The sequence below is a fragment of the Cydia fagiglandana genome, chromosome 19 (genome assembly GCF_963556715.1).
Source record: "Cydia fagiglandana chromosome 19, ilCydFagi1.1, whole genome shotgun sequence".
NCBI classification, from domain to species: Eukaryota; Metazoa; Arthropoda; class Insecta; order Lepidoptera; family Tortricidae; genus Cydia; species Cydia fagiglandana.
The window spans coordinates 11,175,004-11,192,010 of NC_085950.1; the positions used below are offsets into that span (position 1 = coordinate 11,175,004).

At 36.9% G+C, this 17,007-nt stretch overlaps 3 protein-coding genes across 4 annotated transcripts; 2 read left to right on the top strand and 1 right to left on the bottom strand.

The window, feature by feature from the left end:
- Positions 1-566: 566 nt before the first annotated feature.
- On the top strand, positions 567-2,506 carry LOC134673762 (exosome complex component MTR3-like). Of its 2 annotated transcripts, none has more exons than XM_063531782.1 (4): positions 567-801; positions 876-993; positions 1,216-1,375; positions 2,018-2,506. In XM_063531782.1, exons 1-4 carry the CDS (start codon positions 630-632, stop codon positions 2,498-2,500), a joined length of 933 nt encoding a protein of 310 aa, XP_063387852.1. In that variant the 5' UTR covers positions 567-629; the 3' UTR covers positions 2,501-2,506. The 2 variants fall into 2 exon arrangements, with proteins under 2 accessions (XP_063387852.1, XP_063387853.1); XM_063531783.1 differs by having other exon boundaries at positions 567-792.
- Positions 2,466-3,470, bottom strand: LOC134673777 (splicing factor 3B subunit 5). The gene has a single exon (XM_063531801.1). It carries the CDS (start codon positions 3,279-3,281, stop codon positions 3,024-3,026), a length of 258 nt encoding a protein of 85 aa, XP_063387871.1. The 5' UTR covers positions 3,282-3,470; the 3' UTR covers positions 2,466-3,023.
- A 1,238-nt stretch (positions 3,471-4,708) lies between these two features.
- Positions 4,709-15,794, top strand: LOC134673797 (uncharacterized). The gene is made up of 10 exons (XM_063531825.1): positions 4,709-4,914; positions 5,237-5,542; positions 5,890-6,006; positions 6,151-6,268; positions 6,352-6,564; positions 7,016-7,105; positions 8,343-8,484; positions 9,237-9,403; positions 14,561-14,752; positions 15,531-15,794. Exons 1-10 carry the CDS (start codon positions 4,762-4,764, stop codon positions 15,746-15,748), a joined length of 1,716 nt encoding a protein of 571 aa, XP_063387895.1. The 5' UTR covers positions 4,709-4,761; the 3' UTR covers positions 15,749-15,794.
- Positions 15,795-17,007: the final 1,213 nt, after the last annotated feature.

Sequence of the window (17,007 nt, forward strand, 5' to 3'; positions counted from 1 at the left end):
CATAGCAGCAGTTTAATACATTGCTTCCAGTAGGAAAGTAGCTGTTTTTTCAGTTAAATCGATGAAACGTCACCGGTATTTAGTGAATGTGGCGATTGTCTGCTTACCTTATCTTCAGTATAATCTACTCTTCAGACCCCTAGTTAGATCAATAACACTATAAATCTAAAACGATAATTCTATTGTCACATTACTTGATAATTAATATAAAAGTAATAACTGGATATCACATGAAAACACACATTTTCAGGAACACATCGCGATTCCTAAATTGACATGACAGATAGATCCGTTTTGATGTTGATGTGATGTTGGCAGTGGCACTTGGCAAGGTCCATTTCAAGGCAAGTCCACATAAACGTGGAATTTTCTAAATCAGTCTAATTTAGTTATATTCCAGAATTTAATAGTAGTACCTACTGAAATGAATATAATCAAACATATTAATTGATATTTGAATACTGTTTATAGGGTTTATCCTGCCGGGCAATAAAATAGTGAAGTAAACTAAGCGTTTAGGTTGCGCTAGTAGCAATAACAAAACGCTTCAAAGTGACGGACGGACATCGGTGACGGTCACATCACAAGTCAATCAACAACTTGTATTATAACCCCTAAAATAAATCAAAATGCCTCTCGACTATCGTAGATTTAACGGCCCAGAAGACAGTGTATCCTACAAACGTTTCACAAAAGACTATTTCAAAACCTATGAACAGCTGCACAAGGATTTAATAAACGAAAAGGGGTTACGGAAAGATGGGCGCGCTCTATCCGAAGCCCGAAGCATGTGTATGTTTTGTACGTGTTTACTGTTGTGAATGATTAAATATTGAATGAAAAAGTGTTAAGCTAATTGCGAAGTTGTATTTCAGTTGCGAGGACAGACATGGTATCACAGGCAAAGGGGTCGGCATATGTAGAATTGAAGAAAACGAAAGTTGTATGTTCTGTTTTTGATCCAAGAGAAATACCCCACCAGAACGAGTTCAGGTATATTGTCCTTCACGCACATAGTTTTCCTATTTATTATTAATATACATGTGCTATGGAGAGTCCTACAAAACTCACATAATAACCCACAGATGGTATTTTAGTTTTTTTTTTTACTTTTTAAATCGTTTTAGTTTGAGTCTTATGCTTAATTTCAATATTGTTTATCACCAAGTTAGATGTGTATTCCTTTGGCTTTAAATTACCTTGTGTGTTTAACAGCCAACTGGGACAATTGTACTGTGAAGTCAAGTTTGCTCCATTTTCGTGTCCCCGCGAACGCCGACCGCACGCGCCAGACACTGAAGAGAAGGCATTGTCCGTAGCTCTGAGACAGGCATTAGAGCCAGCGGTCTGCAGGCATTTGTTTCCTAATTACCAGGTAATGAGTATAGCCTTGTATGCAGTTAAGAGCTGCATCTTTCAATTTTGCAATGACTAGGTCATAAAAATATAATTTCTTGCCATAAAATCCAATTATTTAAAATTCAGTGTCATTATCCCATTTTACATGTCATATTCTTGACTATTGTATAAGTCACCTGTGAAAACTATAACACTTACATTTTTTTTTATTAGTATACCTGTGTGTCCTACTGCTCGGCAAAGGTCTCCCTTCTCCCCTTCCAATCCTCCATAGCCAGGTCCACATAGGAGGCATTGCAGTTTGCATTTATTTTTCTTGGGCAATGTCTATACAGACCATTAACGTAGATGTCTATGGACTGGCCTTACAAATACTAATAAGGCTTGACAGGGGCCAGTACAGCGGTGTGACACCGCTACAACGCGATTGATTGAAGAGTTTGCATTACGCGCGCGTTTGGTGTCGCTATTAGTTGCGTTAGACTGCATGATTGGCTCAAATTCGTCAGTACCATTTTTAGTGCGCGTAAGGCCAGTCCTTAGATACGTCAATGATACAGACTAATTTGTCTGACTCTTTTAAAAGGAGCTCTTTGTGTGAATCAGCCTAATAACTTGTGATATCTTTATAATGGACAAATTCTGGGGTTTCTTTCAGGTTGATGTCTTTGTCTACATTTTGGAACATGATGGAGCCTGCCTAGCTGCAGCTATCAATGCAGCAGGCCTAGCGTTAGGAGATGCTGCAGTCCCCATGTACGATATAATCACCGCTTGCTCCTTAGCTGTGATCGGAGACAAGACATTCATAGATCCCACCGAGGCTGAAGAGCATGTAGCTATAATGAGCCCAGGAAACAACATTAACCACGGAACAGTGACCATGTCTATGTTATCAGGGTTAAAACAAATATCGGACTTTAGATTGACAGGCTCAATAGATGTTGAATGTACAACAAACGCTATGGAGATTTTAGAAAAAGAGTGTGATCGAATTGTTCCGAATATACAGAAGGTTCTTGTTGTAAATGTTGTAAACCGTTTGAAACAACAGGCAGTTTTAAAAGAGGAAGCTAAGAAGAGGGAGGAATCATTGAATGTGAAGATGGAGGAGTGGAAATCATTATTAAATGCTGGATGAAGTTTAGATTGTGTTTTATTAAAATTTGCTTATGAATACTTATGATAGATTTAATTAAGAGCTGTTTTATCAGAACTGTTCTTTTATACATATAAGTTGGTAGTGACAGTTAAATATTTTGCAAAATGTTATGTCAATTACTATATCCCAGGGTATTAGGTGTGGAAATGTTTAACACTAGCCAAAATTTAGGTAAAAGCTGTAAAACGGAAACTATTTTATCATTTCGAGCTGCATTTAGAGCTTAGGGTGGTATTCCACCTGTGCAATATTAGATTAAATGTTCCTTAATGAGAGAGTCGGAGGCAATGCACATTTAATCAAATATCGGACAGGTAGAATACCACCCTTACTATTTTTACATTTACACAGAATAATTCAAGACAATTGTATATAAATTAAGCTTAACGATCGGCACTGAAAAGTACCAGTCCTATTTCTATTTGTTACACATTTTCACTAAGTAATTCCAAACTAAGAGAATATCTGAACAGATTTAAAACAGCTTAGAGCACACTTAGAATTAGTCTTCAGGCTTCTCCGGCGGCGGGCCGCACGGCTGTAGCATTTTCTCCATTAGGTTGAACTTCACTCGAGCTTTAGACTCATTTTCTACAATAGCGAAGTAACTCAGCAAATCTGGATGGCCCATGTAGCTGCAACACGAATCCCGGTGCTGGTTCGTTAACCATTCGTACTTTGTGGTGTCGGCGTGACCGGTACCGATGTATTTGCTCTGAAGATGCTCTAGTTGACTGTGGATATTGTATCTCTCACCCATTTTAACTAGGCTTGGGTATTTTTAGGTTATATTTGGTTGATAATATAACACTTCTATTCGAGATAATTCCAACGTTAATTTTCTTTATAATCTGTATATAGTGTCAGTAATTATTAAATGACGAAAAAGATACCGTATTAAATTATATTTGATAACAAACGAGCTACACTACTCACAGCAAATCAACCAACCAAAGAGCATATAATCACTACGTTTTAAGAGTCGGCACTCTCGAACAATCCTCGAACCGAATTATGAACGTACATATCCCAACACACCAAATACAGGCTTAAAGATCTCGCATCCAGGCCATAATTGTTAAAAAAAGAAAAACCACACAATACTACCAACACAAAAAAAACAACGCTAGGGCTCGACACTTCCAGTACCTACTGTTTATCGATATCGATAAATGTGCGATACGTGCTGCTGTATTTACCTACTGTACTACCTATTAATAAAATAAAAGAACATTATATATATATAAACAATTTTATTTTACATGATAAAAATAACATAGTTTATTATTCAAGTAGGCATATTACAATATGCTGAATTCGCGCGCATTCTTTTTTAATCTGGTCCCTTTTTATTGAAGGCACTGGATGGAGAATGATTTCCACAAATGAACTTGTTTCCATTCAGCTTTTGAATAGGTAAATAAATACGCCAAATCCTCATTTCCTTTTCCTCAGCTTTGCCCATAATCGACATCTGAAATAAAGAGATTATCGATAAAATTGGTCGTACACTATTCGTGTCATAAGTTACTTAGTTTTTTACTTAAAAATACTTTATTCACAAAATATTTTCGTTTTAATCATGGATTGTACACGACTAAAACTAATTAAATTAGTAACTGTTAACGACTCAAAGTAAAAAATGAAAATATTGCATACAAACATCAGTTTACCGACCTGTTCGGATCAAGTTGGAAATTTGGCCAAAAATGCGTCAGTAGTTAGTCTTCTTACACACCCACTACAAACTTCACATTTCCTTAAAGATTTGGCCCCCATTTAAATAAGAGCTAAAGTTATTTTACCAATTACAATAAAAAATAACCACGTATTTTCACGTTCACGACAATTCAAATGACGTTTGACGTTTTACTACCAATCATACCAACCTAAAGAAAAGTAAGTATAATACGTCTATGTTAAAAGCAAGTATGGTATGTGCCACCAAAATGCAACAGCAGTCATTTTAATTCGATAAGATTATTTCTATGCCTCAATGTTGGTAACAAGGGCTTTCATAATTTATCAAAGTATGGGGTGTCGATGGGCTGCAACCAACTGGTACTTTTTTTTTTATTTCTTGACAGGGTTGTCAAATTCGGATTCCAGTATGATAATAGAAATACTTTTCTGAGAGCTGGCAATGCCAAAATTACCATGGAAACGGCGCTGTTTTCAAACTCGATTGGGAGAATTTTCTTATTTATATTTACATTTTTAAGGCATTTCAATTATTTAAAATGTTAAAAGGAAGTCGGAAATCCAAATTAACGGAAATAAAGCTAAATGAAGAAGAACTTCGAAAACAAGCGAGAAATATTCTTCGTAAAAAGCAAACCAATCAAAAAAGGGTGACACATCTATTTTTGCATGAGAAAGGCTTGACGGAAATAGTAAGTTATTATCATTTAAATTCCTTATGCATTCGTGAATAATATACAGTCAAGGGCGGATTTCTGAGCCCTGAGCTGGGTCTTAACACAACAGTTTCAATGTTTTATTTGCGAAAAAAATCCTAGAGTTCTTCCATGCGACCTCTTCTCTTCACTTTAAAGCTAAGTATACAAAGTAATGTAAGTATTGACCCCGGTACCCCATATTGTTGACGCTTCTCATTTACAAATGTATTTCTGTATACAAGTCTATCAGGCTTGTGACATATATTTTCTTTATTTAGGGTAGACACTATAATTAACATGATTTATTTGTATGCAGCCCAAACCAAAAAATCCAACGCATATTGTATATGCTTACTATCACAGTAACCAGATAACGTTGATTGAAAACCTAGATCTTTTATACAACTTAACCCATTTACATCTTCAATGGAACCAAATAAACAAGATCCAAGGTCTGGAAAAACTTCACAAGTTGAAGAAGCTATATTTGAGCCATAACAGGATTAGCGTGGTGGAGAATTTAGAAACTCTGAAGTATTTGGAAGAACTTCATATAGAGAAGCAAGATACCAACAACTCGGACGGGCTGTGCTTTGATCCCAGAACTATGATAGCAATTGGGGTAGGTATGCATGTAAATCAAAGAAATGTAAATTCTTATGAGCGTGTTGTTTTATAAAGCCGTAACAGACTACGGCACCGCACCGTGACGTTGGTTCGGCGCGGTAGTCTGAATTATTAAGGGCGATGCTGATGACGATCTCTCTTCTACACCCGGCCAACCAAATATTTTTTTATTCTGATCAAGATGTAGTTATTCATAAATCATAACTATGTGAGTTTATTCATAACTAGAGAGTTCGTTTTTGTCTGATGAGCGATAATAGTTTCTGTAATAATTTAGCAACCTACTTTACATAAAGTTTTTGATGATTTTTATATACTTTAAATATATAATTTTCTTTTCAGTCATCGCTGCGAATTTTGAATGTATCAGAGAACAAGATCACAGATGTTGCATGGGCTAAACCACTCCGACGGTTGGAAGTGTTAATAGCTAAAAAGAATAACCTTAATGATTTTTCTGTGAGTGCTGTTGTTTTATAATATTTCCATGTTTTAAAGTTTTGTCCACGTAAAAGTTGGATCAAAAGAAAAGAAGATCAAAACTAAACAGATTGTTAATAAAGGCCAAACTTTGGCTTAACTACATTTAACGATTACTTTCAGGACGTCGCGGATGGCCTTTGCACATTGATATCACTAGTGGATGTGAATTTCTTAGGCAACCCAATGACCAAAAAACATCGATACAAGGAAACAATTATAGCAAGATGTTCACAATTGCGTAAGCCTTTGACCCATAACAATGCAGCTCAGTTACTTATAATCTTTCTTTAGTTTCCCAATAACTTGATCTTATATTTTTAGGTGTCTTAGATACTGTGGTTTTGCACACAGCATCCAAAACTTTCCTCCGAAGTTTTGATAAAGCCCTGCGACTGCGCCAAATGCACGAAAAGAATAAAATCAGTATGACACAACAAGGCGCAGATGAATTCCTCGAACTAAATATGTTACCGGGACCACGAGCTCATAGCGCCATCACTATTGCCGAGACGGAAACAAACCGAAAATCGAATGGTTAGTTTCTATAGGGACCGATTGAAGAGAGAGAGAGAGTTTCTATATTTTTATTTTCCCCTAATGATATAAGTAGACTATTATTATAGATACCTACTGTAGCAGACGAGCGTACCGGATCATGACCTTGGTCTGGTCAGGCGGTCAGCATATTTCTTTCTCGGTCTCGCTTATAGTTACGTCTTTAACGGACACAGCGTTAAGGACACAGTTTTAAGTTCGAGCGCGAAAGAGATATTTTAACCACACCAAGGTCGCAGTGCGGTGCAATAGTCTGTTAAGGCTATAAAATATAACGTATAGATGGTCAAGCAAATCTTGTCAGTAGAAAAAGGCGCGATATTCAAATTTTCTATGAGACGATATCCCTTCGCGCCTACATTTTTCAAATTTGCCGCCTTTTTCTACTGACAAGATCTGCTTGACCAAGTATAACATAAAAATGTTTCAGTGACCGTGTTCGACGCTACCAACAACTTCATGCCACGCAATTTTTGGAACAGAACATTACCATCTCCCAACGAAATTATAGCTCCTCCGAGTGAAGCACAGAAAGGAAAAGAATCTTTTACTGATTCCTATGAACAACCAATAAAGGGAATCTTGAAGAAACCCATGCCTATGAAATATATTTAATAATTTATATCATAATTAGAAATAAATTCAAAATTATATAAATATAGACGGTCAAGCAAATCTTGTCAGTAGAAAAAGGCGCGAAATTAAAATTTTCTATGAGACGATAACCCTTCGCGCCTACATTTTTCAAATTTGCCGCCTTTTTCTACTGACAAGATCTGCTTGACCAAGTATAAGTTGCTTTGAATTTTTAGTGTGGTCATTTTAACTTATGTGACTTATGTCTCTAGAATCCAAACTACTTCCGATAAAAAAAACTTGATTGCGGTTTGTCAATAGTGTCAATGCAGTTTTTAGGTTATGTTTACATGATAAATTGATAATAAAATAAATGTATGTAAAATTCAATGTCTTTTCATGTTATTATATTTTAAAATCGATTTAAGGAAAGTCATGACTAGTAGTATTATTACTGACGCTTTTAACGTCCTCCACGAGGAGTCGTCAGGTAATGTTGATATATTTAAAAAGTAAATAAGGTTATAGCAGTAGGTTTTTATGTTAAGTTTTTTTTTTCATATTTTAGATCTATATTTGAGTGAAAGTCTGCCTGAAACACGAGCATTAGAACCACTAGAGTTCTTCAGAGAATATGTATCAAAAAACATACCAGTTATCATCAGAGGAGGCTGTGCCTCCTGGCCGGCTACAAACAAATGGAATGCTGACTATTTTAGGTAAGCGAATTAAAACCTTATTTCAAAGTGGTTAAAAACCAGTGTTGCATGAAAGTAAGAATTAAGCCTGCTTTGAAAATGGAATTTAGAATATAACAATGCATAGTGTCTTTTTTAGGCCATCTTTATATGACTAAAAGTGTGATTTTATTCATAATTGTTTGATCTCTCAAACTGCTGGCTGACTCTCAAAATAGGCAGGTCCACACAGAACGAGTCGCCTCGCGAGGAAATTGCCGCGTGCTGTACGCGGCAATTTCCTTTGGCCTGTATAGATGTATGTACTTTGCTTGGTCTGTATAGACGTACTGTGGCCGCATTGCCTTGGGCGAGGCATGTTTCTGGTGACCAAGCTACTTCGTGCAAGCAATTTCCTTGCGAGGCAGCCCATTCTATGTGGACCTTCCTATTACCAACTTAATCCTATATCTTTAAATCTATATTCCAGGAAAATAATACCAGATAAAAAGGTGACAGTAGCCATCACCCCCAACGGTCTCGCTGACGGCATCACCACCAATGATGCGGGAAAGGAATATTTTGTCATGCCATTTGAGGCGGAGATGACAATGACAGAGTTCTTAGATTGCTTAGAACAGAAGAGGTGCGTGAAGAAAAAAATACTAACAAATGGATATAAATATCCTCCTAAGCCATACAAATTGAAAATCCAAAATTTACACTGAAATTTGAACCTACAGGGTAGGAAACAGAGTTAATTTTGCGTTGTTTGAAAATTGAACAAATCAATGCAAAAGCGACTCTGAATTCAATTGAATATGATTGAAAAATATTGCCCTACAATTTATCCGTAGGGTAACTAATTCATTCTATTTAACTACCCCCTTATTAATAAAACTTTAGGGGCCTGATTTACTTACTATTACCTAACTGAGGTTTGTAGCACTTTTATGAATAAGGTAGACCATAGTCTAATAAAACATGGTCTTCTCTTCCCAGAGTGACACAAGCCTACGTCACAATAACATGGCCGTTATATACATATAGCGCTATCGCATATTATCAATATTATCATATAGCGCTGTCGCATGATGACGTAGGCTTGTGTCAGTCAGGTGACCTAGAAAAGACGGGAAGAGAGTACCAGGCGGAGTAAATTATTATACCATGAGGTACGCCTCGGCTAGTCTGTGGCCATGAGTAAGCCCATTCATAATAAAAAAAAAAAAAAAAAGGTAGACTTTGTTGTTACACCTAGCTTCCGCCATACAAACAAAGTTACTCTCATTTTAAAAGAACATTCTGAAAAAAAAAACCCATGAAATTTGACATGATCTTTCAAGCAACATAATATTTTAGTACAAATGACTTGATATCACAAATATTTTTCCACAGAGAAAACTATATACCATACATACAGAAACAAAATTCCAATCTAACGGAAGATTTCAAAGAACTATTATGTGACATACAATCAGAAATACCCTTTGCCAGTGAGGCATTTAATAAGTCACCGGACGCTGTCAACTTTTGGATGGGAGATGACAGGGCTGTCACATCAAGTAAGAAATGAAAATTATATACTCCTTGTTCAGAGACCTCTAGGGATACACAGATATACAATTAGGATTGTTCATTTTTTTTCAAATGTTCTATTTCGAAAACCATTTCGAGATATAAGGTTTTTAAACAGTTTCCGACATTTGCTGCGATATAATAATTGAGGATTGAAGATATTTCAACAAATATCCTTATGACCTTAGTTTGACCTTCTCCTGGGCTGAATGTAAAGTCATTGCATAATAAAAGTTATCGAACCATAGTAAATAAATCCGTCACTCACGTATTGTCAAAGTTATCATTGTCATCGATTGTCATAACAAAATTTTTCAGTTAAACCGCTGCGCTTGTTTGTTACAATTTGATTTATAATTAATACCTAAACAGTAGATTTCATTGCTTAATAATATATCAAAAACCTTGTTCCTATGTGTGGGAATGATTCACAAAAATAATAGTTCGAATCCACGAAGACCTACGACGTGAAAGATGGTGCCGTGAATTAAACTTGGAATACCTACCTACTTCACGTGTTACACACAGTATTGCTGTGAGAATCACATCGATGTAAGTATAAAATTAATATTAATTTACTACAATTAAGTATTTAAAAGCTCACTTTATCGGTAGGGTCGTGGTATCTATTTATTTTCTGTGGTAATGTAGCCAGAGTATCTAAAGGCAAACCGTTAAACAGAGATGGTGCCTACTAGAAAGAAGGAATATACAAGAATACATAGCCATACTCAAAATTCAGCCTGAAACTGCCTTAAAAAGATATAATTTCTAATTTCCAGGTACATGTTGCAGTTCAAGCCGCTGATATCATGGTGGACAAGACTTAATAAAGAGTTGTGAATAATAAAACATGTTTTTGTTTACCTACTTTTTTATTAATTTGGGAAATATGTTATATATGTTTCCAAAAAAAATAGTAACTTTACATTAAATGTATGTTTATCATGTTCTGCACGAGCATCTGACAATAATGGCTTCTTGTTGACCATCCAGAAGAGAAGTGTATGGTTTGTTATTTACTCTGTTCCCAGGCATTATTTACGGTCGTAAAGTATTACTTACGACGATTAATAATTAATATGACGTTCGTTTCAATACAAAATGCTCAACTTTGTTCTGGGCCCAAGTGCAGTTACATATCTCACAGCTGTATCTAAATAGGAATCACGATGACCTGAAATAATAGGATATAATTAGCAAAATTGGCATGTTCCTAATATAGTAGTATAAGTATGTAGTACAATATCCAAACAATGGTGACAAGCCGGTAGAAAGCACCCACTGGGTGCTAAGCTACCTTTAGCAATGGACGCTTGTAACGATTTTATGAATCCAATCTTCTTACAAATCGAATCAGTTAAAATATATATGATGTAGGTAACTTACATTTGTATTTTTGCTCCCTTGATTTCAGCCAAGTTATGGTTGGAGTTGGATGCTATACTTGGTCAAGCAGATCTTGTCAGTAGAAAAAGGCGGCAAATTTGAAAAATGTAGGCGCGAAGGGATAGCGCAAGGCCTATTGACTTCCTTGGAATGACGTGACCCTTCATAATTGTACATGTGTGCTCCGTTTCTAGAGCTGTATTGCCAGTAATTACCATAAAAATATTTTACTACAGCAACATTGCTAGAACTGGCTTTGTCTATACGATTTCTAGGAACAAATCCAATTATTTTATCAAATATATTTTGATTTGTATTTTATGAAGTAGTCAAAGTCATATGTAAATTATTATTTATTTTTTGAAATATGTAAATTATTATCTATTTCAGTTTGTCTTTGTCTATGTTCATAAAATCTATGAAGGGTAGACGTGCCTCTACCCTCCTTGATAAAATTTAAAAAAAAATCTTTATCAATAGGCCTCTTTGATAGGCCTTGATTTGAGTCTGGCCGGTAAGAACATAGACAAGACAAAAGTCTGTAATGTCAATGCTGTCATTTAAGTCATTTAACACCAAAAATATAAATTTTCATATAAAACGATTTATTCACTTGAAATATATTTATTTACCTATTAATTTAAAAATAAAAACTATTCATATGTACGAGCAACATATCTAAATGCATCTTCGCACAGACTTAGTTAAATTTAAACCGTTGTCGCTCTTCCTTCCTTGCTGTATTATGTATCCGGCAATGGCGACTTCATCAACAATTCTTATCCGGATTATGAAAAGCCCTAATGTGTGTGTGGAAACCGTTGTAGTAAACCAGAAACAGCGATAATTTCAAGGTAAGAAATATATCAATCTTTAAATAAAAATGAGCGTGCTAATTACCAAATTCAAATATAATAATTTAATCTTACTATCCCCGTAAGTCCCGCGGACGCTATATCGCGTCCGAAATTATAATCTAAATTCATCATAGATGTAAAACCTCTCATTGTTTACGAGTAAGCTGGTAAATTTAGACCTGAGGAATTAGCGACGTTAGTAATTAGGAAGTTAGATTATATTGTTTAATTTGTGACTATTTTGTTTTAGAAAGTGAATCATGGCTTGAGCGAGAGATAATAATATAATCCTGGCCCGTCATATGATTTCTTGGAAAAAACTCAAAGGGCACGTATCTGCTGCATATGTCGTAGTCAGATCGTATAATCCGCCGTATTACATTACGGCTAGCCGTTTTCAAAAACAGGGGCGTTTTGAAATGCGGCGGTTCGACGATTAGCCGGATTGTCACTGCGATACGTTCTTCAATAAGGCGGCCCACGTTTAGCCGCATCGTACATTGTAGAGTGACCAGTTCTTTCGGTCGCCTACGTAACCGGAGTTTGACAATGTTTGCAATTTAATTTATTTCTACCATGGTCCCACCGCACTACATGTGTTTCTTTTCCAAAACATTTCCTTCACAACTTAAATAGACGGAGCCCCGCAAGCGGGGCTCCTATTTCTGGGCGGTTTGCCCTTCGGGCATCTGAAGTTACCTAACGAACCTAACCTAATTACCTACCTACGCTTTTTTCCCCAAAGTGTAATGTTTTCACGGACGTCTCACTTAATCAATAGGTAGGTAGGTTAGGTTCGTTAGGTAGCTTCAGATGCCCGAAGGGCAAACCGCTCAGAAATAGGAGCCCCGCGAAGAGGGGCTCCGTCTAGTTAAGTTGCGAAGGAATTTTTTTTTTGAAAAGAAATAGTCCGACAAACTCCAGATTTGATGGACACCCCAGCGTTTGTCAGGCAGCGCCACGAGTGTTAAAAATGGGAACTAAAAACTGTCAAAGCGGCGGCTAATGACTCGCTGTATTACATTACGGCTAGCCGTGTTGAAGAACGTATGGCGCCGAATACATTCCGGCGGATTCTCATTCAGCCGTATTCAATACGGCTAATCGTTAAACCGCCGCATTCCAAAACGCCCCTGTTTTTGAAAACGGCTAGCCGTAATGTAATACGGCGGATTATACGATCCGACTGCGACACATATACAGACTAGTTTTCCGGTGACCAAGAACGCTGCGTGGAGCTGTGGAGCAGAAATGTCCGATAACCGGACAGATGTAATAACAACTTGTAACCATTTGCCATATCAATGTATGTATTCATATATACACTAATCCTAATAGGAATGAAAATATTTATATCTTAATAATACGTAACTTTTTGTAACCTTTTATATTTGACGAATTTTTAAATATAGTACCTAATCATTATCTTATAACGTATTTCTTTATTTATTTGTGATATGCTAATTTAAGAGCCCAACAACGTGCACACTAGCACCACTGCTAAAATAAATAATCGTGATTATTTAAGTTAAATTTAAATTTTACAGGTATTTAAAAAAGTGGCCGCTACTGACTGTATTGTGTATTTAAGTACCTTTTGAATACATCAAACTAGTTTTTTATGTTGCTGGATTAGTCAATCTATGAGCTCAAATCAAAAACGGCCGCTTTAGTTTTGAACGGGTAGGTTGACGAATCCAGTAACATAAAAATTAGTTTAATATATTCAGCAGTGGCGCTAGTGTGCACGTTGATGGGCTCTTAAAAACCTGACCCCAACAAAAAATAAAATAATAGGTACAAAAAGAAATTCCCTCTCCGGGATTCGAACCCAAGACCATTAGCTTCCTGAACTGGATTACTGTCAATACCCGCTAGGGGCGCTAGGCTAAACGGGTTGTCAATTCTAATTACAATGGTATCCTACCGAGCGCTAGTAGTATAAACGAACTTTTGAAGGGGACATTTTTTTGTATGGAGTTATCGTTCTTCTCCTAGTGAGTATTATATTCTTTGGGATAGCGTCTCATAGAAAATTTGAATTTCGCGCCTTTTTCTACTGACAAGATCTGCTTGACCAAGTATATATGGATACATACTCCAATAGAACTAAGTTATATTATATAACTTAGGCAGATTTCTGGAATCGGCTTTCTCAAATTTATAGCGTAGGTATTTTGAAATTAATGATTCAAAATAAAAGAGTTTTCCATTCCAGACGATTGTTATTTATAGAAACACGTGACACTGACATTGTCGACCGGTGACATTACAATCAATTGACAATGACAACTATTTTTTTAATGCTTGTTGTTGCTTTGTGCATTATCCTAATCAGCCGACGACATGTAATTTACGAGAAGTCGTATCTCATATTTTCAATAAATTATAAATATTCAACCGAGCCACGAATTACTAAATCATTCAAATTGGTATCTTAAATTAACCTATATTTTCATAAAATAAAATAAAAATGGGTGTCTAAAAAAAATGAACAATCCTAATTCACGAGTACAAAAGGGATAGGCAATCTATTAAAAATGAACTGCCGCATGAATGAACCAAAACGTAAGGTCAGTGGACTGGAAACTACATTAAATTTGTTAGTATGTCTTGGAATTTACTACTAGAATTGCAAATAATTTATGCAATCAACACAAACATTTATGTTATGTCTTTGTTTGACCCAATGGTTGACTTGTAGAGCCTTTTGGCTCTGCCATTTGTACATTTTTCTTTATATGTGCATGTGCAATGAAGTTTAAATAAATAAATCACATACTCGTATTATGTTCGACCTGAACCTGACGGCTTTAAATTATATCACTGAATTTTGTATCGGTCCACAGTACATAAGTTTCACTGATGTTGTAACAATGGATGAATTTTCACTCACAGTGCACAAAGACCCATACGAGAACATCTACTGCGTGATAGACGGTTTCAAGGAGTTCATCCTCATACCCCCCACGGATCTGCCCCTAGTGCCCTACCACCGCTACCCTAGGGCCGAGTTCCAGTACAGTGGGGGTTGGGGGATTGTGCCGGTGAAAGATGAAGATGAAACTGGGTTACCTTGGATTTGTGTAGGTATGTAGCAACACCCACTCTGTTAACTGTAAGGCGTGGCTCACTCCGCGATTTCGTCGCTTTGCTACAGGTAGCTAAAAGTACATTCGTTCCACACCAATTTTGGTGGCTAGCCATAAGCCGCGCGTGGCGCTGTCGCCACCTAGCGGACATATCTGTCCTGATCGTAACAGAAGCGCTTTGTTAGACTCACTCTCTATAACCTCTCTTCTGTACCTAGTACTGTTATTTATTCTGTGACTGTACATCGTTGGACCTTATGCCTTTTATAATAAGGTCCACCAATGTACAGTTAGGAGTGTTGTTTGTATGTTTCACTACTTGTTAACTGACCAATGATATACATATAAATATATACAAGTACATCCGTCCCACACCAATTTTGGTGGCTAGCCGTATTAGGCCGCGCGTGGCGCTTGCGCCACCTAGCGGTCATATTTGTCATCGTTGTAATCGTAACAGGGGGCCGATTTTAGAAATTCGACCACTCGATTTCGTGAATTTCGTTAAATTATATCTCCACTACTAGGCGTTTAAATTCTACTAATAGAATCGAAATCGAGTGGTCAATACCACTAGATTCCAAATTTCGATCGCTCGTATTTCAAAAATTAGCATTTCGCCGTTTTCCACAGATTTTCGAGTGACGAAATCGAGTGATCGAAATTCAAAAATCGGCCCCAGACGCGTTTTGTAGACTGAATCCTCTGTACCTAGTACTATTATTTATTAACCCTTAAATAGTTACTAAAAAAAATCATTAACGCATTTATTTCAGATCCCAAGCAGCCCGATTACACGAAATACCCCCAATTCAAGAAGGCCCACAAATACAGCGTGAGTCTAGAGAAAGGCGACTGCCTCTACCTCCCCAGCCTCTGGTTCCACCACGTCACGCAGAGTCACGGGTGCATAGCTGTCAACTATTGGTACGATATGGATTTCGATATCAAGTATTGTTATTTTAAAATGCTGGAAAAGATGTGTAAGTTTTAACTTGTTACGTTTGTAATATTTTGTAAATATATGTTTAACATTATTATTTTTTGCGAGTTTTACCTCTTCCTAGTTAGATGTGGTATGCGCCTATTAAAGATTAAGTGCGTCCGCTAGCTGACGGTATTGTAATTACATATAATCACGCCTATTTCCCTGAGGGGTAGGCAGAGACCACGGCTTTCCACTTGCTACGATCCTGGCATACCTCTTTCGCTTCCTTCACTTTCATAACATTCCTTATACACGCTCGCCGGTTTAGGGTGCTCTTGACCTGGCCTTTCTTCAGGATAATCAGGATTTCCCCGATCTGATCAGAGAAAATCCGCCGAGGTCTACCCCTTCCAACTCCCACTTCCACGTCTCCCTTATCTCTCTTTGTTAGCCTTCTTCCACTCATTCTTTCCACGTGTCCAAACCATCTCAACATACCTTTCTCAATTTTTGTCACTATATCTACATTTAGTCCACACTAATTAATAATAATTAATTTATTGTAATTAATCGTTGGTAAAATCTGTAGCAAGCGTCTGCGCCAGTAAGCGTTGTCCATACTATTTTTACCATACATACCAAACATACGTTAATCCGCTGACCCGCTCCGTGCAACTGCGGCAGCTAGCGGACGCTCTAACAGGGATTAAGGTACGGGCGATGGGTTCCCTCCAGAATCAGATTCTGGTCAAAGTAAGAGCAGGCGTGGCTCACTCCGCGATTTCGTCGCTTTTGGTGGCTAGCCATAAGCCGCGCGTGGCGCTGTCTCCACCGAGCGGCCATATCTGTCCTAAGGGGTCATTAATTAATTACGTCACACCAATTTCTAGGTTTTTTGACCACTCCCCCCCTTGTCACACTTGGTCACATTTGGCAAACCCCTCCCCCCCTAGTGTGACGTCACATTTTTTCTACGAAATCGCCAAATCGAATTAAGTAAGTACTTATTATTAATATTTTTGACGATATAAATATTAGTAATTTTATAACCCAAAACTGCTTAGGAAAGAAAATTAAACGATTAAAAACTATTTTCGTTTTAAAAACTTATTATTTAAATGTACAGCGAACTAAATAATTTAAATAAATTTTCGGTTACTGATGAAGTTAAAGTGACGTCACAAAGTTTGTGTCTCCCCCCTCCCCCATGTCACAATATGTCACATTTTCTTGACCCCCTCCCTCCCCCTAAAAGTGTGACGTAATTAATGGATGACCCCTAATCGTAACAGACGCGTCTTGTTAGAGAGTGAGTCTTCTGTATA

Bases quoted from the DNA above. Each gene is read 5' to 3' on its own strand.
- LOC134673762 (XM_063531782.1), top strand. From the start codon at position 630: ATGCCTCTCGACTATCGTAGATTTAACGGCCCAGAAGACAGTGTATCC. The intron at 802-875 runs GTACGTGTTTAC...GTTGTATTTCAG, and splicing joins CCGAAGCATGTGTATGTTTT to TTGCGAGGACAGACATGGTA. The intron at 1,376-2,017 runs GTAATGAGTATA...GGTTTCTTTCAG, and splicing joins ATTTGTTTCCTAATTACCAG to GTTGATGTCTTTGTCTACAT.
- LOC134673777 (XM_063531801.1), bottom strand. From the start codon at position 3,281: ATGGGTGAGAGATACAATATCCACAGTCAACTAGAGCATCTTCAGAGC.
- LOC134673797 (XM_063531825.1), top strand. From the start codon at position 4,762: ATGTTAAAAGGAAGTCGGAAATCCAAATTAACGGAAATAAAGCTAAAT. The intron at 4,915-5,236 runs GTAAGTTATTAT...ATTTGTATGCAG, and splicing joins AGAAAGGCTTGACGGAAATA to CCCAAACCAAAAAATCCAAC. The intron at 6,565-7,015 runs GTTAGTTTCTAT...AAAATGTTTCAG, and splicing joins AACAAACCGAAAATCGAATG to TGACCGTGTTCGACGCTACC.